The sequence below is a fragment of the Chiloscyllium punctatum genome, chromosome 14, assembly GCF_047496795.1.
Source record: "Chiloscyllium punctatum isolate Juve2018m chromosome 14, sChiPun1.3, whole genome shotgun sequence".
Taxonomy (NCBI): domain Eukaryota; kingdom Metazoa; phylum Chordata; class Chondrichthyes; order Orectolobiformes; family Hemiscylliidae; genus Chiloscyllium; species Chiloscyllium punctatum.
The window spans coordinates 32,392,723-32,416,589 of record NC_092752.1 but is presented as its reverse complement, the minus strand read 5'-3'; the positions used below and the strand labels follow the sequence as shown (position 1 = coordinate 32,416,589).

Below are 23,867 nucleotides of genomic sequence, written 5' to 3'. Positions count from 1 at the left end.
TTTCACAACCCTCCAAGTAAAAAGAAAATTGCACCATCTCAGTCCTAAATGGCTTCCTCCTTTTGTTTTTAATTTGTCCTCTGGTTTTAGACTCCTCAACCAGAACAAAGATCTTGCTTGCATTGAATCTTCTAAGTATTTTGTAGGTTTCAATTAGATCATTCTCGAGTACGTAGGCAAGGTTCCCCATTCTCGCTTTCATCCCAGAAACCTTTGTACTACTTTTATGACAATAATATCCTTCCTAAGCCAAAGGGACAAAAACTACAGTGCTCCAAGTGCATTCCAGTGAAGTAAGTCTTCACTACTTCCAAAGTCAAATCCTCTTGTGATAAAGGTTAACATATCAATTGCCTTCCAATATTGCTCACTACACCTGCATATTAGCCTTCAGTGACTTATTGAGAAGGATACCTAGAATCCTTCTGTGCATCTACACTTTAAGAGATTAGAAATAGTCTGCACATTTGTTCCTCCTACCAAAGTGATAACCTCACATTTTTATTCCATTTGCTATGCTCTTGCCCATTCACAGAATCTGGCCAAAAGCCTCCAGAGGGTGCTTTGTATCTTCCTCAGAGCACATATTCCCAGCCTGCTCTCTGCTATCCATCCACCTGGAAAAATATAATATATTTGATCCCCACATTCACATAATTGAAGGCCATGATTAGTGAGTCTCTCATGAGCAAATGTGGAAGAGAACAATCTGTGACTGAAGGAACAGCAAGGAATGAAAAAATTAAGAGGAAAAACGCTATGGAACAGAGGTATTTGGGAGTCCTCATGAATCTAGCATCTACGTTCAGTTGGCATTAGGAAGCCAAATAGAATGGTCATCTTTTTATACTCCATTCCCTTTGAAATAAAAGTAGAGAGGATTTGCTATAACTATATAAGGCACTATCCAAACCACAGATGGAATACTGAGAACAGGTTTGGGTCCCCTATCGAAGGAGGGATAAACTGATAACGGAGGAAGTCTACAGAAGGTTAACTAGGAATGGAGGGTACCAGGAATGAAGGGACTGTCTTATGAGAGGACTTTAAGTAGAATGGGCCTACAATTGTTGGAATATAGAATAACGAAAGGTGACTTTAATTGCAATGTACAAGATTCTTAGGGGACTTAACAGAATAGATGCCGAAAGGTTGTTTTGCCTTGAGGGAAGAATCTAGAACCAGCGGGGATAATCTCAGTTTAGTGAATTGGTGGAATTCTTTGCCACAGAGATTTGTTAAGGCTGGATCATTATGTATATTCAAGACTGAAAATAGACAGACAGATTTTGAATCAGTGACAGGATCAAGGGTTATGGAGAAAATTTCGGAGAAAGTGAGGACTGCAGATTTTGGAGATCAGAGTCGAGAGTGTGGTGCTGGAAAAGCACAGCAGATCAGGCAGCATCCGAGGTGCAGGAGAATTGACATTTCAGGCATAAGCTCTTCATCAGGAATTATGGAGAAAAGGCAGGAAAATGGAATTGAGGTTTATCAGATCAGCCATGATCTCACTGAATGTGGAATAGACTCAATGGGCTGAATGGACTACTTCTGCTCCTACGGTTTATAGATTTGTGAGCTGTGCCTTTTACCAACGGTCCTCCCTTTACCTGGAGCCATTCCTTTTTCCAGGGACCTGGTCTTTTGCCAGGCTCTAAGGGGCGGCATCCGCCAGATCTGTGATGCAGGGGATGAGGCATCTGTCAGGATGAGGGCGAGAAGGCAGCTACAAGAGCAGTAAGTGAAAATAGCAAGCTCCAAGGGTGTGAGGGTGTTGGGGGGAGGAAAATGAGAAAGGAGTGACACAGGGATGGAGATGAGGGAGGAGGCTGCAAGAGAAGCAGGGGAATGGATGCTGCAACTGGCTGGACAGGGAGGCTGCAAGAAGGTGAAAACAAAAGCCACAAAGGAGAGAGGATAAAAGTTTTAAAGCCATCAACAATGAAATACTCAGCTAACTTGGAGCAGGAAAACTTGTAATCATGAGGAAATAAAATCTTTGCAAACAAATCGATATGGAATCTCTAAATTAAGTTGAATAGGTTCAGGAGCTAATATGTGGGGAAAAGTTGTCGTGGATATGATCCCATGGGGGTGTGGGAGTTGGTGATTCGAATGGAAGTCAGGATTGGTATGTCAAGGTAATGCGAAGGATGCTACCAATTTCTGTGGTGGGCTGGGTGGAAAGCTTGCCTGTAGGCTTCAACACTTATATTTTAGATTTTGAATAAAGAAAATATTCCTCCATTTCACATCCTTCATATCCCCTCACCCCACACACACCACAATGCCCCATACCCATGAGACCTAATATGCCACCCTATGACACTCTACAGACATGGTGCAAATCTGGGCCTGTGTATCAATTGCTAACTTTTAATCTAAGATTAAGGTTAGGGAGGCAGTAAAATGGGTGATGACTGCCTGGTTAAAAAGTTCCTCTTTTGTGTACTGTTGATGGAAATGCACTAGCTATTACCTCACCGGTCTACAGAAGGTATGTTCGAGGTGATGGTTTATTTTGTCTGCAGAAATGTGCATCATCTATTTTCAAAACAAGTGTTGTTAACTCCTCTCTATTGTCTTGTGTACTGCGCTGTGTTGTGAATTAAAGTCTTAACGCTTAAGGAAAGCATTAAGTTTAATAGAGGGTTGATAATTATTGAGAAAATTGATTAATTCTTCTAATTCTGTTTTTGATAGCATCCAAATACAAACACAAAAGGTACAGTTATTAATTGATTGTGTTAATGAGAATGTAAATGAAGCCTCGAGAAAACTTGAGGAAAACCTGAGTACAACCCTTGAGGTTTGTGCAAGCCACTCACCAAGCCCCTTTTCAGTACTACCTTTCAAACCCAAAACCTCTAACATCTGGAAGAGTAAACACAGCAGACGCATGGGATCAAAATTATACACAAATACCCCTCCAAACATCTCATTCTGTCTTTGAACAATTTTACCTTTCCATCACTGTTGCTACCTCAAAGGCCTGGAAACTCTTGCTAACAGCAGTGAGTTTATCTGTAGTCGATGGACTATCACAGAGGTCATCACTACCTTCTCAAGGGCAAACAGAGAGTTGGGCAATACATGCTATTCTTTCCACCACCACCACCTACATCCCAGGAATTAATAGAAAAGATTCCAGGCTAAACAGAAACTAATTAGCTAGCTGAAAATAGGACAGATAACACTTACGTTTCAAAGATAGCAAATACAAATAGGATGATGAAGAACAGAATGTTGAATGACACCACTGCAATCAGATCAATTCCATCGTAGGAATTTTCAAGTACCTCAGAACTGCCTACAAAGAAAAACAAAGAATCACTCCAGTAGACACTAGCCATACATTAATAATTTGACAGTGCAAAAACCTCAGGGAAATGTGAATGAGTTACCTTGGATATTGCCATTTATACTTTTCATTCTATCTAAATCGACAACACAATGCTCCCTGGGGAGAAAAACAAATATTTAAAGTTTAACCTTTGTTCTAAATAAAAGCTTGTTTTCTTGAAGAGGTTTGAAGGATTGTAATTTGGATTGAAGGACATTTTAAAATTGAAAACTGGTACAGACACCTTTGAAATTAAAAGTCTATTATGGCCAATTTGCTACAAGGTCGGGATTTTGCACTCCCCAGCAAAGGAATGTCACTCGCCATTCACCTCGCTGACAGGTGCCACATGTTTTGTGGGCTCATCGGTAGAAAATCTGTCCCATCACACATCTTTTCCAGCACAGTTATAGGATGTTTGTATGAACAGGACAAGCATTAGCAAGGCTTTTAAACCAAGTGGATAGAAATACCTTCAATGAACCACACAGCATCCAAATGAGATGATATCAAGCAGAAAATATAAAGTAGATTAGCAAAGAGATAAAAGAAGAAGCCTGAAAAAGATTCCTAACATGTTTGACACTATAACATTAATTCTCCTCTGAGGAAATGAGACACCACAGTAATTTTGAAATGCAGGAATGCACTTCAGTAGTAATTATCAGGCTGCTAAAAATTCAAAAACCTGCAAATGCATTAACAGGCTACTAGTACAAGTATTTCAAATTTGCACAATTAAAGTTATATCAATATCTAGTCCATTTGCAAGAACAACAACATCACACTGTGAGGAGAAATTCAAGCATCTCTGACAACAGCTTTTGGGTTACTGCATTTAATTCTACTTGTGTGTACTCCACACATTTCTGTCAAATCTTCTCCATTTCAACAATGAATACTGAACTAATATGTTTTCAATGCTGGACTTGACAAGAGAGAGTTACGCTTTAAAAAGTTTTCTTTCACTTAATGTGTAACAAAGAATTGCAGAAGCATTCTAGCTCCGAGATAAACATTTGTAGCATGGTTGACATGGACGAGAAACTTATTGAAATACCAACAAACAGTTTTCACATCTGAAACAACTCTACTTTGAGACACGGAAACAGACTGTGGGGGAACAAAGCAGCTGCTTCTGTGAAGAGCAAAGATGGATTGTTTTGTATTAAAATGAAATTCACAATTTTTTAATGACCATAACATTATAGGACAGGCTTCAACATAATGAGAGAATGGAAAGCCTCAGAGGTAATGACACCGAGATTATAAGTTATTTTTTAGAATTTTAAAATATTTAAATCCCATGAAATCTCTTCTTTTAAGAGATAAATTGGATACAACAATGCCAACTTTCACGATTGTGTGTGCGTGCGCATTTGTGTGTGCATATGTGTGTAAGATCTTTGTACTTTTATATTCAAGGTGAAAAGTGTTAGAGGTGGTAAATGGAACATATTTTAGACTCTACATTAGCATTGAGCATTCCTTATCAATTGTAGAGTCAAAGTAATACAGCATAGAAACAGGCCCTTCTGCCCACCATGTCTATGCCAACCAACAAACACCAAACTATACTAATCCCATTTACCTGTATTTGGTCCATAGCCTACTGGGCCCTGACATTTTAAGTACTCATCCAGATACTTCTTCAATGTTCCAAGAGTACCTCCACCACCCTCTCAGGCTTGTATATTCAAAATTTCTACCACTCTCTGGGTGAAAAAAATCTTTCCGTACATCCCCTCTAAGCCACTTAACCTTACTTTAAATTTATGTCCTCCAGGCAAAAGATTTTCACAACCTACCCTATCTATGCCTCTCATATCCCCTCACTCCCACCCAATGTCATCTGCTCCTGAGAAAACAAATCCTGCCTGTTCTGTCTCTCCACATAACTGACTTTCCATCCTGGATAACATCCTGGCACGTCTCCTCTGGATGTAAAAACACTGAACTCTACTGATGTGGCATCCTTAACAAGGTTACTAATTTTGTGATGTGGATCCCTTCCTGTTAGCTGATAATGACTCAAACACAATTCACAGGCAAGAAGTAAGGTGAAAAAGGCTTCTTTACACCAGTGCGAACTAAATTTAATCTCCGACATTAACTGTGCTGCCTTGCCACAGCCACAATCTTAAGTCTCAACAGCTTTACTTGTTTCACATGTCTATCTTATTTTGCACCAGACCATTTCATCCTCCTTTTCCCAACCAGACTGTCTGCAGATTATTTACTCTTGGATTCTACCCTTGTTTCAAACACCAGGCAATGAAATACAATTCCATTTAATGTATTTTCTTCTCCAAAAGGATTCAAAAAGCAGAGGAGTCTTGGATACAATCCCACATCCTTTTGATGGAACATAATCGTATTAAGAGGGGTTGGAGAGGAAAGATTATTATTACACATCTACACATCAGGTAACTGGTCACAAAGGAACACAGGTGAGAATTAACAGATCTCTGAAAGGAGCACACACCATGATAAATCTCACCCAAGGGAAGAGACTCTCTGAAGAGGGGATATATATATATAAAAACAGGTTTTGCTATAAAGTCTCTGCTCATAAAATCCTCTAATAAAATTTTAACAACAATTATAGGAAAGCATTATATAAGAAAAAATTGCAGACACAAGCCCAGAATATAATTATTACCACCACCTTGTTATGAATATCATGGAAATTGGTAAAACAAAGGATTCATTAATATTTACCTGAATAAAGCAACAATAAGTACAATATTCGCCACACCCAGGAAAGCTCCAAGGAATGCCGGGGCAGTATACATGTTCAACTCAAGGTCAATTAAATGCCAAGATACTCCTGTCTGTCCAATGCTTGTCAAAGCAGCCTGTAGAGCTAAACCAAAATAAGTTTAGAAAAGCTATTTAAATATCTTCATAATCATTAGCATATAAAGGTAATGAACACTGGTTCTCCTGTTGCTGACCATCAACATAAAAAAAATTTACTTAACATATAATGCGAAATGGTGCACAATTATTAAAAATGGATTGCACAAGTGAACATAACTTTCTCTGAAAGTGAAAACCCACCACAAATAAACAATAATTCACCTTTGAGCCTTCAAACAGTCATGTAGTCATCGAGTCATAGAGATGTACAGCACAGAAACAGCCCCTTTGGTCCAATTTGTCTATGCCGACCAGATATCCCAACCGAATCTAGTCCCACCTGCCAGCACTTGGCCCATATCCCTCCAAACCCTTCCTATTCATATACCCACCCAGATGCCTTTTAAATGCTGCAATCGTACCAGCCTCCACTACTTCCTCTGGCAATTCTTTCCATACACGCACAACGCTGTGCATGAAAAGTTTGCCCCTTAGGTCCCTTTTATATCTTTCCCCGATCAATCTAAACCTATGCCCTCTAGTTCAGTACTCAAAAGCAATAAAATAATCCATAGGTTAAGTCTGAATCTCCAAATTATTTGGAACACTCCATATTGGAATTAGCCAATGGTATAAAAACAATCGCCTTTTATAGTTGTTCACCCTGCCATTATCATGCAGTATATACCTCTTCTGACTGCCTCATTATCTCCACTGGATCGTTTGCAATTCCTAAATTTTAACATTGCCTCCAGAAATTTGGCTTCATCCTTCCATCCTCTACAAACAGGACAGTCTGGGAAATTTGCTAGTGCTATTCAGGTTGGTTTAAACTAGCTCAGCAAGGGGGTGGGAACCTGTGGTGTAGTTCCAGTACACAGGAGGATGACAGTAGGGAGGACAAGGACAGGATTTCACGGTCACAGGAGTGTCCTGGCAGACAGCAAGCTGGTTTGAAGTGTGTCTATTTCAACGCCAGGAGTATCTGGAATAATGCAGGTGAACTTGCTGCATGGATGCACCTGGACTTTGATGTTGTGGCTATTTTAGAGGCATGGATAGAGTAGGGTCAGGAATGGATGTTGCAGGTTCCAGGGTTTAGATCTTTCATTAAGATCAGGGTAGGTGGTAAAAGAGGGGGAGGTGTGGCTTTGTTAGTCAAGGATAGCACAACAGTGGCTGAAAGAACTTTTGACGAGGACTCGTCTCCTGAGGTGATATGGTCTGAGGTTAGAAACAGGAGAGGAGAGGTCACACTGCTGGGAGCATTTTATAGACCTCCACAAAGTTCCAGGGATGTGCAGGAGAGGATTGGCAAAAGATTCTGGGTAGGAGTGAAAGGAACAGGCTGGCCATTATGGGGTATTTTAACTTCCCCAACATTGACTGGAAATCATAACTCGAGTACATTGGATGGATTAGAAGGAAACAAATAGCAAGATAAAAAGAGGAAAGGGAAGTGTTGATGGTAATGTATCCACTTGAGAACTTTATCAGTACCTACTTGCTAACAGCCAAATTCAAGGTTTGTACCTGGCCCGAGTATAAAACCCAGTGCTTGACTAGCACTGATATTTGCCATGGCAGTGGTCCTTTCCTGAAGTGAAGTTGCACCAGCAACATATGATCGTACAACAGCCACATTTCCTAAAACAAAAAACAATATATCAAGAAACAGAAATGTGTTTTAACACTTAGTCTAATATCTATACACAAATATGCCTGAGTGGGCCCAAAATGCACAAATTCAATTTTTTTTCAAAAGTAGCCCTCCTGCATTGAATTGCAACTGAATTAGAAAATCTGAAATAATGAGTTTAATTTTATCTTATGCTAACACTACACCATCATATGATTATAAAATTGTTAATGAGTTCATGTAGGCATTACATTCTCTTTGTAAAAGTTCCTGGAATAAAGAAATTTAAATATTGCTCCTGGCTCTGAGGCCTCATGATATATGTTAAACTCAATGACTAAAAATCAGAAAAGACCTATTAGCATCATGTTCAGAGTCTGATCACCCAGGAGAAAAGATTATATTCCCTACAGTGTGGAAACAGGCTCTTCAGCCCAACAAGTCCACACCGACCCACTGAAGTGTAACCCACCCAGATCCATTCTCCTACATTTACCTCTTCACCTAACACTACAGGCAATTTAGCATAGCCAATTCATCTGGCCTGCACATTTTTGAATTGTGGGAGGAAATTCACGCAGACAATATGCAAACTCCACACAGAGTCGCCTGAGGCGGGAATTGAACCCAGGTCTCTGGTGCTATGAGGCAGCAGTGCTAACCACTGTGCCACCGTGCCGCCGCCCAAATGATTTACAAAATCTCACACTACTAACCTAAGCTGTGTGCAGAATTGCCTGTGGAAATCATAAGCAAAGCAACCAATTAAAACTATTTTTGGAGCTGAAATGGTTCTGATGATACACAAAAACACTGAGAAAAACAAGTGGATAATAATAATTCCAGGGAAGGATATATAAATCAAACCCAAATAGTCAAGCCTCTAACTAAAGCCTAACGAGCTTTCAGAGTACTTGTTTATTTGTATTGTACATCAAAACCCACAGAACTAACATAACCTATATTTCATCCCAATAAATTTAGTCTTTACACTGGAATTTGTCCATTTTGTTAAATTTCCTAGTAGCATTATTTGTTTTTCTTTCACAAGCTTGGTCTTACCTGCTCCAAATCCAATAAATGCCCGACTAAGCAGCATATAGTACTTATTATGCGATGGAAAGGTGTGTACATAGCCATAAAGTACATTTGCAGCAACGTTAATAAAAATTGATACGATAAGTGGTTCCTTTCTTGGTCTGTAATTCGACCATGCACCAAACAATGGAGAAGCAACCATCTGCCCCAGACTGTAAGTAGCAATAACCCATCCAAGGAAACTAGTGTCTGCAGTTTTATCCACCTGTAGTAAAGAAGAATTTGACAACATTAAAGCAACTTTCTGAAAGTAACTCAATTTCATGCCTTATCAAAATGATGTCTTATCAGGTTCGCTATTAAACATTTTTTCATCTATTTTCACTCTAATTGAACACTTCAGTACAAATTTACCACTTCATATTTAATGACATTTTTCTAATTTTGGCAGCAATGGGTGTCCAGTTTAGGCATAATGTTAGTATCATTACTAACTGTGTGACAGCCAATCAGGCTCACTTTCAAACAGCAATCTTCAAAGCACAGGCTAGTGGCAGCACTATGGTATAAAGGAAAGTCAACATGATGTGTTTTAAACAGCCCTGCCTCCTCCAGATAATCAAGGATTTCAATAAAAAGGAAGCATTCATATGGTGTAACATAGTTTTCGAATAAAGATATATATCAGAAATTCAAGAGAGAAAAAAATGAAAAGCACGGACAGTTAAGAGCACCTTTCACAATCTTAGGATTTCCCAAAGCACTTAACAGCCAGTTAAGTATATTTTGAACTGTAGTCACTGTTGTACCACATGAATTCATAACAGCTACTCTGCAATGGACATCAGCACCTATAATATTCTGACGTACAGGCAAAGATATATTCAGAAGCGAGGTGGACAGCTTAAATAGGTTCAACATTAAAAACTTACTGAAAACTATAATTCACAGAGAGCTCCATTATAAGAAATGCCTAAAAGTAACAAACCTTTTGAAGAAATGGCCAGATTGAAGATATTACAATCGAGAAACCTGCAGGAAAAGAGATCATTTACTAGATCTAGCAGAACAGCCTTTTTTTAAAATAACAAACGCATTTATATTAAAATTAATGTTTCTTAAATATATAATTCAAATTAATACAGTTACATTTTACATTTGGGCAAATCTAGTTTATAATTCATATCTTTTAGAATATAACTTTTGTTTTAGGAATTAAAATTTAAACGGAAAGAAAAGAGTCATTGAGTCAGAGTTATACAGCACGGAAACAAACTCTTTGGTCCTGCTCGACCCAATATCCCAATCAGACCTTGTCCCATTTGTCAGCATTTGGCCAATATCCCTGTAAAACCCTTCCTATTCACATACAAATCCAAAAACCTTTTAAATTTTGTAATTGTACCCACCCCCACCACTTCCTCTGACAGCTTGTTCCATACACATGCTCTTTAGATCCTTTTAAATCTTTCCTCTCTCAACTTAAACCGATACCCTCTAGTTTTGGACTCTCCCCACTCTATCCATGCCTCCCATGATTTTATAACCTCTACAAAGTCACCCAGCAGCTTCCGCGCTCCAGGGAAAATAGCCCCAGCCTATTCAGCCTCTCTCTAACTCAAACCCTCCAATCCCAGCAACATCCTTGTAAATCCTTTCTGCACCCTTTTAAGTGTAACAACATCCTTCCTATAGAAGGGCGACCAGAATTGTATGCAGTATTCTAAAAGTGGCCTCACCAATGTCCAATACAGCTGTAACATGACATCCCAACTCCTATACTCAACATTCTGACCAATGAAGTTAAGTGTGCCAAACGCCTTCTTCACCATCCTGTCTCCCTGCAATTCCACTTTCAAGGAACTGTGCACCTACACTCTATGTCACTTTGTTTGGTAACAAAGGCCATGGTTCTAACAGTAACTGGACAAGTCCTACCTTGGTTTGCCTTACCAAAATGCAACATCTCACATTTATCAAAATTAAACTCCATCTGCCAATCCTCAGCCCATTGGCCCATCTGATCAAGGTTCCGTTGTACTGAGATAATCTTCTTTACCGTCCACTACACCACCTATTTTGCTGTCAGCTGCAAACTTACTAACCAGACCTCCTGTATTCATATCCAAATCATTTGCATACATGATGAAAAGTAATAGTCTTAGCACCGATCCTTGTGGCAGACCACTGGTCACAGGCCTGCAGTCCGAAAAGCAACCATCTACCTTTGATCCCTTAGTTCTAATAAACATATTTAACCTCTTTTTGAAAACATGAGCTATAGAGAGAGGCTGAACAGGCTGGGGATGTTTTCCCTGGAGCGTCGTAGGCTGAGGGATGACCTTATAGAGGTTTACAAAATTATGAGGGGCATGGATAGGATGAATAGACAAAGTCTTTTCCCTGGGATCGGAGACTCCAGAACTAGGGCATAGGTTTAGGGCGAGAGGGAAAAGATATAAAAAAGACCTAAGGGGCAACTTTTTCACGCAGAGGGTGGTAAGCGTATGGAATGAGCTGCGGTGGAGGCTGGTACAATTGCAACATTTAAGAGGCATTTGGATGGGTATATGAATAGGAAGGGTTTGGCGAGATATGGGCCTGGTGCTGGCAGGTGGGACTAGATTGGATTGGGATATCTGGTTGGCATGGACAGATTGGACCGAAGTGTCTGTTTCCATGCTGTACGTCTCTATAACTCTATAACTGCTTTCTGTGTTAGAGAATTCCAAAGACTCCCCATTCTCTGGGTGAAGACATTTCCCCTTATCTCAGTCCTAAATGGCTTACTCTTTATCCTTAGACAGTGAATCAGATACTGGACTCCCTGGTCATTAAGAACATCCTCCATTTACCTGGTCTGGTCCTGTTAGAATTTTATAGGCTTCTATGAGATGCATCCTCATTCTTCTAAACTCCTGTGAACATAGCCTGGATTGGTTAGGACCTTCTTCATACGTCAGTCCTACCATCTCAGAAATCAGTGGCCTACGTCAATTGACAATCATCTTCCCTTCATCATAAAAGGCAAGAGGTGGCGATGTTTGCTGATGATATACAATGTTCAGCATTGTTTGTAACTCTCAGATAGTGAAGCAGTCCATGTCCAAATGCAGCAAGACCGGGACAATATTTAGATTTGGGCTGATAAATGGCAAGTACTATTTGTGCCACACAACTGCCAGGCATTGACTATCCCCAACAAGAGAGATTTTAATCATTGCTACTCGAAATTCAATGGCATTACCATCACTGAATCTCTGGGTACCCAGTTGAGAAACTGGTAAAATCAACTCCAGTGTAAATGCAAGTCTGGGTTTATTTCACTTTAAAGGTAGCTTGCGTTTGCTCATAGTGTCACAATTGATATTGGAAAAACTTAAAAAATGACTAATCCATCTCTGAGCTTGTATGGATCCATGGATGCTGAAGAAATGGTCATAAAACTCCATGAGCAATATAAATTACTCGTATGAGTTACAGAGTCAGAGAGCGCTGTGTTGAAATTAACATCATATGTTTACATTTCCCTTAAGAATATCCCAAACCTTGCCATGTAATCATGGAGATGATGCATAGGGATAGAAGGCTGTTTTGTTTAACTTGCTTGTGTGTATTCACCCTGACAGAAGAAAATAGTTCAATTTGGGGACAGAGAGGCAGTTGTAGTTTTGGTCTTGGTGTATGTTGCCAATTACAGAGTCAGATCTACATTTAAGCAGACAACATACTAACTTAATCACCTACAGCATAGAATTTGCCTGGGAGAAGCAAGTTGAATTTGGAATTTGAGAGGGAGAAGGCAGGTGGATGATGGAGGAGGAAATCTACAGAAATCCTCAACGCCTTAAGGCAGAAAGCAGTTAACTTTAATAGTTAACTTGGAAGGAGCTATACAGAAGATGTGGGAATAGAGAGGGGAAAATGCAATCTCCATATGTTCAAAGCAAGGGCAAGGACTGAAGAGTTCACATGAGGTTTTTTTGGCAAACTTTAAGGTCACATAACAAAGTCTAATCGTAGGATTCCCATAAATCTTCCAACATGAAGGAAGTTGGAATACAGAGGAAAATTAAACTAATTTCAGAAAACTATGGATAACCTTGGGTTGGACCTTACAGATGTAGAATGAACCTTCAAGAGTTTTGGTGGTAAGTAATAAAGATTAACCTGAGTTCATAATATATAAAGTTGTCAACTATAGGGGAAAGTTAAATCTAAATGGTACTAAACAAGATTGCAACAGTATCTTAAGATCACCAACCAGATTTTCATTACCGAGACAGGTAACTCAAGGAGGGAAATTCATCCACATGGCAGATCCACCATGGTTTAAAATGGCCCCCATCAGGCCTGATTTTCATTCCAGAGTGGCCAGGGCAAGCTCAAATCAAGCCTACTGACCCCAGAAGCTGATCCTGGGCTTGCAAATGCAGGGGTGAGCAGGCAATAAGGCCTGTCTTGGGTGTCTAGGACTTTGACCCCTTCCACCCACCCCCTATACTCCCTCATATCCCCAAGGTGCCTCCATAGCCACCTATCCAGTATCACTTATGATCAGACCTCATGAGCTACGCAGAGATGAAAAAATAATAAACTTATAACAGTCTAACAGAGCTTGCATTCTTACACACTGGACAGTGACAAAACATCCTGAACTATGAAATCCAGTCAAAGCTTTCAGATTTCCTCTAGTATTCAATCGATCTTAAAAACAAATTTTAATTCACAAAGACAGCTATTCCTTTAATAGTCTCTTTAAAGTGTCAATCAAAATGTGATCTTAGCCCCTGCCAAGATAACTGTAGATTTTGAAACTCAACCAGCATCCATAATGATAGGCCTTCAAAACTGTTAACAAAAAAACCCTTCTGGAACTGCAGACATGCATAGTAATTTTTTTTCTATGCTACACCAATGGTCTGTCAATCAAAGCAGTCTGCAGACAACTTTAAAAACTTTCACTGGCAGATTAATCCTGTTTTAGTTCAACTTTAAAGAGCAGGGGTTGTTTAAAAAGAGGTGGCGTAATCTGTCCTTCAAGAATAGTTATGGGCACTCCATTAATTTGTAATTTCCAAGTTGCAGGTTAAGACCCTTGGAAAATTTAGGTTCTATTTGAACTTAGCACAAAATTCAAATGGCCCTGCTGAATATAGATTTCCCTCCTATGTTTGAATCACAGTGTGTCGCTTTCTCTCTGCAACCAAAACTTGAATGTCAGAAAAGGAGGCGGGATCTCCATATCCAGGTCCTGCTTACCATTTTCAGACATCTGTGAGGTGTTCTCAATATCATAAAAATCCAGGTCTTTAAAATACCATCCTCTGTATTTGGGGGGGGGGGGGGGGGGTAAAGAAACACATGTCTTTGTGGTGATAGCTCAGCAATCCTGCACGATAGCAATGCTGCCTTGGATAAGAGACCAGTCGGATATAAAATTATGAGGGTCATAGATAAGGTGAATAGCAAAGATCTTTTCCCTGGGGTGTGTGAGTTCAATATTTTTAAGGTGAGAGGAGAAAGGTTTAAAAGGGACCAAAGGGGTATCTTTTACAGACAGAGGATGGAATAAACTACCAGACGAAGTGGTAAATACAGGTAGTTACAGCATTTAAAAGACATTTGGGCAGGAACATGAATTGGAAAGGTTTAGAGGATATGGGCCAAATGGAGACAAGTGGGACTAGTTTAGTTTGGGAAACTTGGTCAACGTGGATGATTGGAGTGTCTATTTCTGTGCTGTATGACTCAAAGACTCTGAGGAAGTATTTTACAGTGATCCTGGTCCAACATTTCCTTTCCAACTGCCCCTAATGGCTACTTCTGTCTAAGTGCGGAGATCTCATTGGTGCTCCAGTGCAAGTCACTCATTTTAAGATGCATCAAGAATTAAGGATACATGGTACATTACAAAATACAGTGCAATCTACATTGAATCACAGAATTCCCACAGTGGGGAAACAGGCTATTCGGCCCAATAAGTCCACACCGATCCTCCGAAGAGTATTCCACCTAGACCAATTCCCTACCTTATCCCTTTAACCCTGCATTTCCTATGGCTACTGCACCTAACTTATACATTCCTGAACACTATGGGGTAATTTAGCTTGGCTAATTCACCTAGCCTACACACCTTTGGACTGTGAGAGGAAACTGGAGCGCCCAGCAGAAACGCACGCTGACATAGGGAGAATGCGCAAAGTCCACACAGACAGACAGTCACCCAAGGGTGGAATCAAACCCAGGTATCTGGCGCTGTGAGGCAGCAGTGCTAATCACTGAGGAACTGTGCCGCCCACAAAGTGTTTGGAATGTTAGAGAGCAACAATGATAATTTTTCAGCAATCAGGGACTTTATAAAGTTAAATATATTAGATGGCAGACCTGCCTTAAATACGATCACCTGAAAAGCAGGGGATTAAAAACTCCGTCTTTTCCCTGGGTTGCATAAGAACAGAAGGTTTTGAAAATAAACAGAGCAGGAGGAAGAAAAAAACTAAATGCTAATGAAAACTGTCAACTTAATCGAGTTCCAGAAAGAAGAATAGGTCAATGATGTAAAAAAAGTAATAGAATGGAATGAATATGGAAGTACATTCTTAAATATGTTTGCTGTCCTAAGATTACAGAAAAATCTTACATTTATGTGGTATTTTTCATAACTTCAGAATATCCCAAAGCTCTTTGCAACCAATTAAGTACTTTTGAACTGTAGTCACTGTTGTAGTATAGGAAAAGTAGCAGCCAAGTTACATATAACCTCACAACTACAGCAACAGCAGTAACCAAATGCATTGTGATTTTCAGTGAGGTTGGATGATAGATAATTGACACAAGTGATAATTCCCCTGGTCTTCTTTGAAATGTGTCAATTTTTTTATATCCAAGTGAAAGACAAATAAGGCTTTGGTTTAATGTCTCATCCAAAAGATAATATCTCTGACTGAGAACTCCCTCATTACTACGCTGCAATGTCAGTTAAATCTTTGTACTCAATAAAGAGTGGTCCAGTTACAATTAATCTTTACATCTAAAATGAAGATGGGCTTCAGTGATTAACTCTGAGAAAGGTACCTACCTATACTACTGAGGAACATGGTGATATACATGATCCGGATTGATCTCCAGCGGCTTCGACTTTCCTGCAGTGTCTCAACTAATGTGTCTTCACTGCAAAATAAACCAATTAAGACTTATTCTTGTGTTTTATTTGTTGTGATCTCCAAAGAGACTGAAAATGTTTAAAAAGAGATTTGAAGTTCCAGTTAGTAGCTGAAAAGGATATCATAAAGATTAAGATTCTTACTGCAACAAATTACTAAAAACATTACAAATCTGCATTATTTTTATAGACAACTTCTACTTTAAAAGCACAGAATTCTTCTGTACTATACTTATCACACCATCACACTCTCCTTCAAATTACAGTCCTTAAAAAGTCCACAAATGCATCCTGCTTCAAATTAGCTCACATCTTTCTCATTTACAAAGTAGTAATTTCATGTGAACTTCTTCAAAGTTACTTTAGCTTTTTGGACTGTTTCCTAAGTCTACCACCAGTAGTTAACCCTCTCCTGACAATTCTCCCCTGATGGCCATTATCAGGTAAAAATTATCCAGAATCTTTAGATAGCTGCAGGATGTATCTCTTATAACTAGAGATGTCTTCCTCTCACATCTACCTGAGGTAATTAGGAGAGCCAAGCAGCTTCTGCTCTCTGCATGTGATATTCATTGATTTACAGGGAAGCCTGCAACCTGATCTCAAAAATACGTTTCTCTCATGGCAACATGAAATGCATTGGCCTTGTATCCATTTAGAAATGCTCATTAGCTGTTCATGATCCCTACTCCCTTTAATCTTAAAAGACTAACAAGACCCTGTCTCTGCTGAAGCCCTGCAATTTCCAAAGTTTCTATCTTATGTCATGCTTCTTGGTAGTAGTTAAATAAGTGTTGAAGTTATGGTCTCAGAAGTTTATCTTTTGTAGAAAGTTGGAACACATTGGCTGTGTATTCAATGGAATTTTAAGGTGTAAGGAAAGATACAGAATTGTAAGGGCAGACAAAAGAGGAAATGTGAGAATATTTTTTCTGCAACCAGGGGAATAGATGAGGATGAAATATCTACCATTAAAAACTGAAATGAGGAGGGCCGTTTTTACTCCCTCTGACGTGGTCACAAATGTTTGGACTTCTCTTCCCCAGAGAGTATCAGGTCTTGGAGTATATGCAAAGCTGAGTTGGACAGATTCTTGATCAAAAAAGCAGTCATGGTGATAGTGACCAGCTGGAAAGTGAGGTTAAGGCCATAATCAGATCAGCCATTAGGCAGCATTATGGACAGTGTAGATGATCACATGAAATTACAAAGGCATATTGATAGACTAGGTGAATGGGCAAAACTGGCAGATGGATTTCAATGTAAGAAAGTGTGAGGCTATCTATTTTGGACAGTAAAAGAATATTTTCTAGAAGGTATGAAGTTATGTTCAAAGATAAGTACATGAATAGGAAAGGCTTGGAGGGATATGGGCCAAACATAGGCAAGTAGGACTAGTTTAGTTTAGGAACATGGTTGGTGTGAACTAGTTGGACTGAAGGGCTTCCTGGTTAGAGTCAGAAGTCTACAGCATGGAAACAGGCCCTTTGGCCCAACTCATCTATGCCAACCAGTTTCCTAAACTGAACTGGTCTCATTCACCTGGGTTTAGCCCATATCCCTCTAAACCTTTCCTATCCAAATGTCATTTAAATTTTGTTACTGTACCTGCCTCTACCTCTTCCTCTGACACCATGTTCCATATACACTCCACCAACTTAAAAGTTGCCCCTAGGTCCCTTTTAAAGTTTTCCCCTCTCACCTTAACCCTATGCCCTCTAGTTTTGGACTCTCCCACCCTGGTGAAAAGACTTTAGATATTCACTTTATCTATGACCGTTATGATTTTAAAAATCTCTAAGGTCTCCCCTTAGTCTCCAATGCTCCAAGAAAGAAAGTCAAAGTCTATCCAGCCTCTCCTTATAACTCATACCTTCCAGTCTTAGTAATATCCTTGTAAGCCCTTTTTGCATCCTGGCAAGTCTAACAACATCTTTCTTACAGCAGGATGACCAGAATGTGGCCTCACCAATGTCTTGTACAGCTGTAACATGCTGTCCCAACTCCGGTGCTCAATTCTCTGACAGATGAAGGTATGCATGCCAAATGCCTTCTTCACCACCCTGTCTACCTGTGATGCCACTTTCAAGGAACTATGTACCTGCACTCCTAGGTCTCTCTGTTTGACAACATTCCCAGGGCCCTACATTAACTTTGTAAGTCCTGTCCTGGTTTGTCTTAACAAAATGCGAAATCTGGCATTTATCTGCATTAAACTCCATCTGCCATTCTTCTGCCCACTGGTCCAGTTGATCAATATCCCCTTATACTCTTAGATAACTTTCCTTACTGTCAACTTTACCAACACTTTTGGAGTCATCCGCAAACTTACTAACTGTGCCTTGTACATTCCCATCCAAATTTTTAATTTAAATGATGAACAACAGAATGGATCCTTGTGACACACCACTGGTCACAAGCCTCCAATCTGAAAAACAACCCTGTACCATAATCCTCTGTCTCCTACCATCAAGCCAATTTTGAATCCAATTGGATAGCTGTCCCTGGATGCCATGTGATCTAACCTTGCTAGCCAAACAAGCATGCAGGACCTTGTCAAAGGCCAATTTAAAGTCAGTGTAGACAACATCTGCCACACTGCCCTCATCTATCTTCTTGTTCACCTCTTCAAAAAACTCAATCAAGTTAGTGAGACACGACTTCCCACACAAAACCATTCTGATGATCCCTAATCAGCCCTTGCCTTTCCGAATGCATGTCGATCCTGTATCTCAGAAACTCCTCCAACAACTTACCTAACGCTGATGTTAGGCTTCCTGGTCTGGAGTTCCTTGGTTCTTCCGTGCAGCCTTTCTTAAATAATGGCACAACACTCATCAACTTCCAGTCTTCTGGACCTCACCCATGGCTGTCAAAACACAAATAAATCCACTAGGGTCCCTGCACTTTCTTCTCTGGCTCCCTAAAATGTTCTCCAATACACTTGATCAGCCCTGGGAGATTTATCTACCTTTATATGTTTTAAGATCTCCAGTCCCCTCTCTTCTGTAATGTGGACTCTTTTCAAGACGTTCCTATTTACTTCCCAAAGTTCCCTTACTTCAATGTGTTTTTTCAGGGTAAATACTAATGAGAAATAGGATCTCACCCATAGCCTACAATTCCACACATAGATGGCTGCATTGATCTTTAAGATGCCCTATTCTCCCCCTAGTTACTCTTTTGTCCTTAATGTATTTGTAGAATCTCTTTGGATTTTCCTTTATCTTATCTGCCAAAGCGATCTCATTTTCCTTTTCTGCCTTCCTAATTTCTCTTTTAAGTGTGATCCTACACTCCTTATAGTCCTCAAGGGATTAATTTGATCTCAGCTGACGACACCTGACATATGCCTCCTTTTTTTTCTTTCCCAGAACATCAATATCTCTAGTCATCCAGTGTTTCCAATCCTGTTGGCCTTGTCCTTCTCTCTAATGGAACATGCTGTCTCTGAATTCTCGTTATCTTGCTTTTGAAAGCCTCCCACTTGCCAAACCTGCAAATAGCCTCCCCTACTCAACTTTTGTAAGTTCCTGTTTGATGCCATCAAAATTGGCCTTGCCCCAATTTAGAAATTTAACTTGTGGACCAGGCCTATCTTTATCCATAGCTATTTTAAAATTACTAGAATTATGGTCACAAAGTGCTCACCCGCTAACACGCAAGTCACTTGCCTTGCCTCAGAACACAAGAGGAGGTTGAGTTTTGCCCCTTCTCTGTTAGGGGCCATTTACGTATTGACTGATAATTTTTTCCTGACACATTTAAATTCCTCCCCATCCAAGCCCTTTACACTATGGCAGTTCCAGTCTATGTTTGCAAAGTTAAAATCCCCTAGTATCACAACCCCATCATTTTTACAGATATCTGCAATCCCCCTATATATTTGCTCCTCAATGTTCTGCTGACAACTTGAGGAGTCTATAGTACAATCCTATCAAAGTGATCACCCCCTTCGTATTTCTCAGATTCCTCCCATTTAGCCTCATTGGATGATCCCTTAGAAATATTCTAAGTACTGCCCTGATGTTTTCCCTAATCAAAACCGCCACTCCTCATCCTCTCTTGCCTCCTCTCTATTCTTCCTAAAGCATCTGTACTGCAGTTCATTGAGCTCTCAGTCCTGTTCCTCCCTCAGCCATGTTTCTGTACTACTTATGATATCCCACTCGCATATACCCACTCATGCCCTGAATGCATTTGCTTTACCTGTCTGTTGTCCCATTTCCTCCCCCCCCCCCCCCCCCCACTCCTTAGTCGAAGCAAAATGATCAGAGACATTGTGTAGTTTTACGTCCTTCATCTTTATCCCAGGCCCTAGAGGGAGAAGGAACGATCACCCATGTGCGCAGAGACATGAAGTCACAGTCTTCTCTGGAACAGCAGTTTCTCAATGAACTATATAGTCATATCACGGGGAGGAGCATCCAGATAAGGCAACATACATATTAATTGGTGGACCGTTACAATTAATGAGTATCAAAAGCAGTGATCAAGCCGTTTAGTGTTATACAATGAATGTTAACTGGATTCATACAATGAATACTTTTCCCCTTGTCGCTGACCTTGCATACTGAATGCTTCCAATATTGTTAAATGGCTCTACATAATAACTGCTTTCCCACCTTGTTAACCCATAACCCGCAGCACCCCATTGTTAACTGTAAGCTCTTATCTGATCTGAGTCATGCTCAGCTGAACCTCTTGTTTCACAAAACTCAGAACTTAACTCTTTCCCTGCCTGCTTATACCCTATACACATTCTAATGTGAGGTATCTTGTATAGAAATAAATGCAGTTTAATTAATCAATCTTCCCTCGTTCCTGCTGTGCTCTGCCTACCTTGTCTATTTAACTTACTTTCTTTAACTTCTAAACTAACCTTAATTTTCTCTTTTGTCTCACTGCTGTTCAGGGTCCCTTCCCAGTGCCAGACTAGTAGCCCAAGGATATTAGTTCCCCCGTCTCGTACAGGTCATCTCTGCCCTGGAAGATTCCAATGGTTCAAAAATCTGAATCATTGCCCCCTTGATGTCCTACTTTTTAACCTCTTGCCTAATTTCCTATATTCACTCTCCAGGACCTCATCCCTTTTTCTGCCAATGACTTTGATATCAAAAGGTAACTAGGGATTGGTAATAAATGCAGGCTCAGCCACATTGCCCATAAAAACCTTGTTTTAAATGCTCAGATGGCTGTTGGTCTGACATTCTGGTAGACAAAAATAGATGTTGCTGAACACGTGGTTGTGTATGGGTAGCTGTGAGAATCAGTCATTCAAGAAATACCAGTTGAGGCTTCTGGAGGCTTTTTATTTGAGACCAGTCAGACCATATCTCCAGATTTACAGTGGAACCACAGCAAGGATTCTACTCTAGAAATGGTAGAGCCAGGCTTAGACACTTCTGTCAGGGAGTATCAAACTACTCCAAATAATATCCAAAGCAGGAACTGGAACCTGACTGTCATAGCTCCAAGCACATGATCTCCAGTAAAAAAGATGTAACTTACAAGAAATGCTTTGGTAAAAATAATGTATCAAAGTCCTTTCAGTGATCTCTTTTTTAAAAAAAACAGGCGTCCATGAGGATCTGAAACCTGAATATAGGCTGAGGTAACTAGTGGTTGTCAGGGGCAATCACTTAACAGACGCTCTTAATAACTCAGGCAGCAACAAGATGGCTTCTTGATGCAAATAACTGACAAAATGGTTTCTAGGCTGCAAACTGACAATTCTGCTAAAGCTGCATAAAATGGCTTTTAAGTTACTAACTACTAATTCTGCTATAGCTGTATAAGTGATTAACCATAGTCTGCTTCAATAGAGATTAGCAGACAATGCACACTTTTAAAGCATAGAAATAACTCTACTGGATAAGACATTCTAACTGACCTTCAGATGCAGATGCAATGGCTCAGTTAGTGAGATAAGGGTGGCCTAAGTATTAGAAAATAAAGTTGGTTCCCAGGAAATATCATTGGACCAAGTAACTGTCAAATAAAGCAATATTGTGTATTGACTGGTAATTGTTTGAATGTACATGTAATCATGGCCTGTATTCTTCTTTAAAAAAAGTATTAAAATGTCTTTGTTTTGAAACAAGTGCGCAGCTCCTCCAAGGAACACAGAAGTGCACAACCTCTATGTTTCTGGACACTCTGTGCCCGGTTGTACGAAGAGAGTGTTTATTGACCGCTCGCAGAACCGAGAGACCCCGTCGGGGTCCAGATGTTCATCTGGTGCCATGACTCGGATCGGTATGGACAGATTTTGGACAGTGATGCAAGAGCCTTGACTCCTCCACTATTGAGTGCAGAGGAATCGGCCAGCCAGATTGAGTATTTTCTCCGTTTGGTTTTCCTTGCATTCAAGTCGCGTTTGACTCGACTCCTCACTGTCTATCGTCTAATTTTAGCCCAAAAGGGATCGGTCCTGGTAAGAATTCATTGAAAAAAAAGGGAGTCAGGGACTCCATTACCAGGTCGGGGACCTGCGGATCGGGCATCCGAAATAGTGTTGGGGACTCTTTTAAAAAAAAAGAGTCAGGGACTCCACTAACAGGTCGGGGACCTGAATAAGGAAGTACTTCAAATGAGTCGGGGACTCAGATTCGGTTGAATTGGTGTCTAAATTGATTCCCAAATTGTTCGTGATACTTTCTCCTAGTCTTGTTATAATGTGAGGACTGCAGATGCTGGAGATCAGAGCTGAAAAATGTGTTGGTGGAAAAACGCAGCAGGTCAGGCAGCATCCAAGGATGTCGCCTAACCTGCTGTGCTCATTATAACGAGACTGTCAGGGATTTTGGAAATACTGAATTAGTGGTGCTGGAAGAGCACAGCAGTTCAGGCAGCATCCAACGAGCAGCGAAATCAACGTTTCGGGCAAAAGCCCTTCATCAGGCCTACTCGTTGGATGCTGCCTGAACTGCTGTGCTCTTCCAGCACCACTAATCCAGTATTTGATTTTCAGCATCTGCAGTCATTGTTTTTACCTTAGGGATTTTGGAAAGTCAAGACGGGTTTGCGTAAATCATTAGTTTTATTGTTTGTTGTCAGGTTATTGACTAGTGAAGGTCGTAAGTCAGGATTATAAAAGGAAGGTTGTTTTAAGATGGGTGATAATATAGATAAGACGGAAGATCTGCCTTCTTCATTGGAAGTGTCCGGTAAAGTCTGAAAACCTGCGAAAACTTTCTGGAGCCTTAAATAAGACATTGGCCACTGTTCATCATCCAACAGGCAGCCCTAAAAATACTCAATTATTTAAATCAGCCCAGCAATTGATTTGGCGAGGTAACCTGGGCTCAAAAATGAAAGAATTGATTGGATTGTGGCGGAATCGGTCTTGTGTTCATGGCAGGGTAATAAGAAGTCTTCATAACTGCAAAGAGTACCGAGGTAAAATAGTCTATGTTCTGGGGGTGGGGGACTGAAATGAGAGGAGTGAAAAGGAAAGTAAGCAGGGGTGGTTACAAGGGAATAACGGACAATGTGAAGTACAAAGAAGGAAAAAAGATGCAGAAGTGGGGAAGGATGAAATAGCAGAGATGTTGGAAGCAGAAAAGAGTGGGAAAAGCATTTAGTGGAGCGGAGGAGGAGATGGGTCAAAGGATGGGATGAGGAGGAGAGAGAAAACAAAAAGACAGAGGAGTGCTCTTCAGAAAACTGCCTCTATCTGGGAAATCTTCTCAATGTGAGTGGTAAATGACTCTAAAATTCAGCTACACTAGAGGTGAAGTAAAGCAGGGGAAAGTAGATGCTGTGGAAGAAGGAATTCAGCCATCATGGCAATGAGGTGGTTCTAGACATGGCAA

The 23,867-nt window shown here is 40.2% G+C and overlaps 1 protein-coding gene across 5 annotated transcripts in view; it reads right to left on the bottom strand.

Moving 5' to 3' along the window:
* mfsd8 (major facilitator superfamily domain containing 8) overlaps positions 1–23,867 on the bottom strand; it is a 53,955-nt gene that overhangs the window by 10,890 nt on the left and 19,198 nt on the right. For 3 of the 5 annotated variants that reach the window (XM_072584166.1, XM_072584168.1, XM_072584169.1), the window contains 7 exons: positions 15,967–16,058; positions 9,874–9,917; positions 8,910–9,150; positions 7,742–7,855; positions 6,068–6,212; positions 3,408–3,463; positions 3,205–3,313 (listed from right to left, as the gene is read on the bottom strand). In XM_072584166.1, coding sequence (XP_072440267.1) covers positions 3,205–3,313; positions 3,408–3,463; positions 6,068–6,212; positions 7,742–7,855; positions 8,910–9,150; positions 9,874–9,917; positions 15,967–16,058 — 801 coding nt within the window. Of the gene's footprint in view, positions 1–3,204; positions 3,314–3,407; positions 3,464–6,067; positions 6,213–7,741; positions 7,856–8,909; positions 9,151–9,873; positions 9,918–15,966; positions 16,059–18,806; positions 18,827–23,867 lie in introns of those variants that run through there. The other 2 variants (XM_072584170.1, XM_072584167.1) reach the window with 2 other exon arrangements.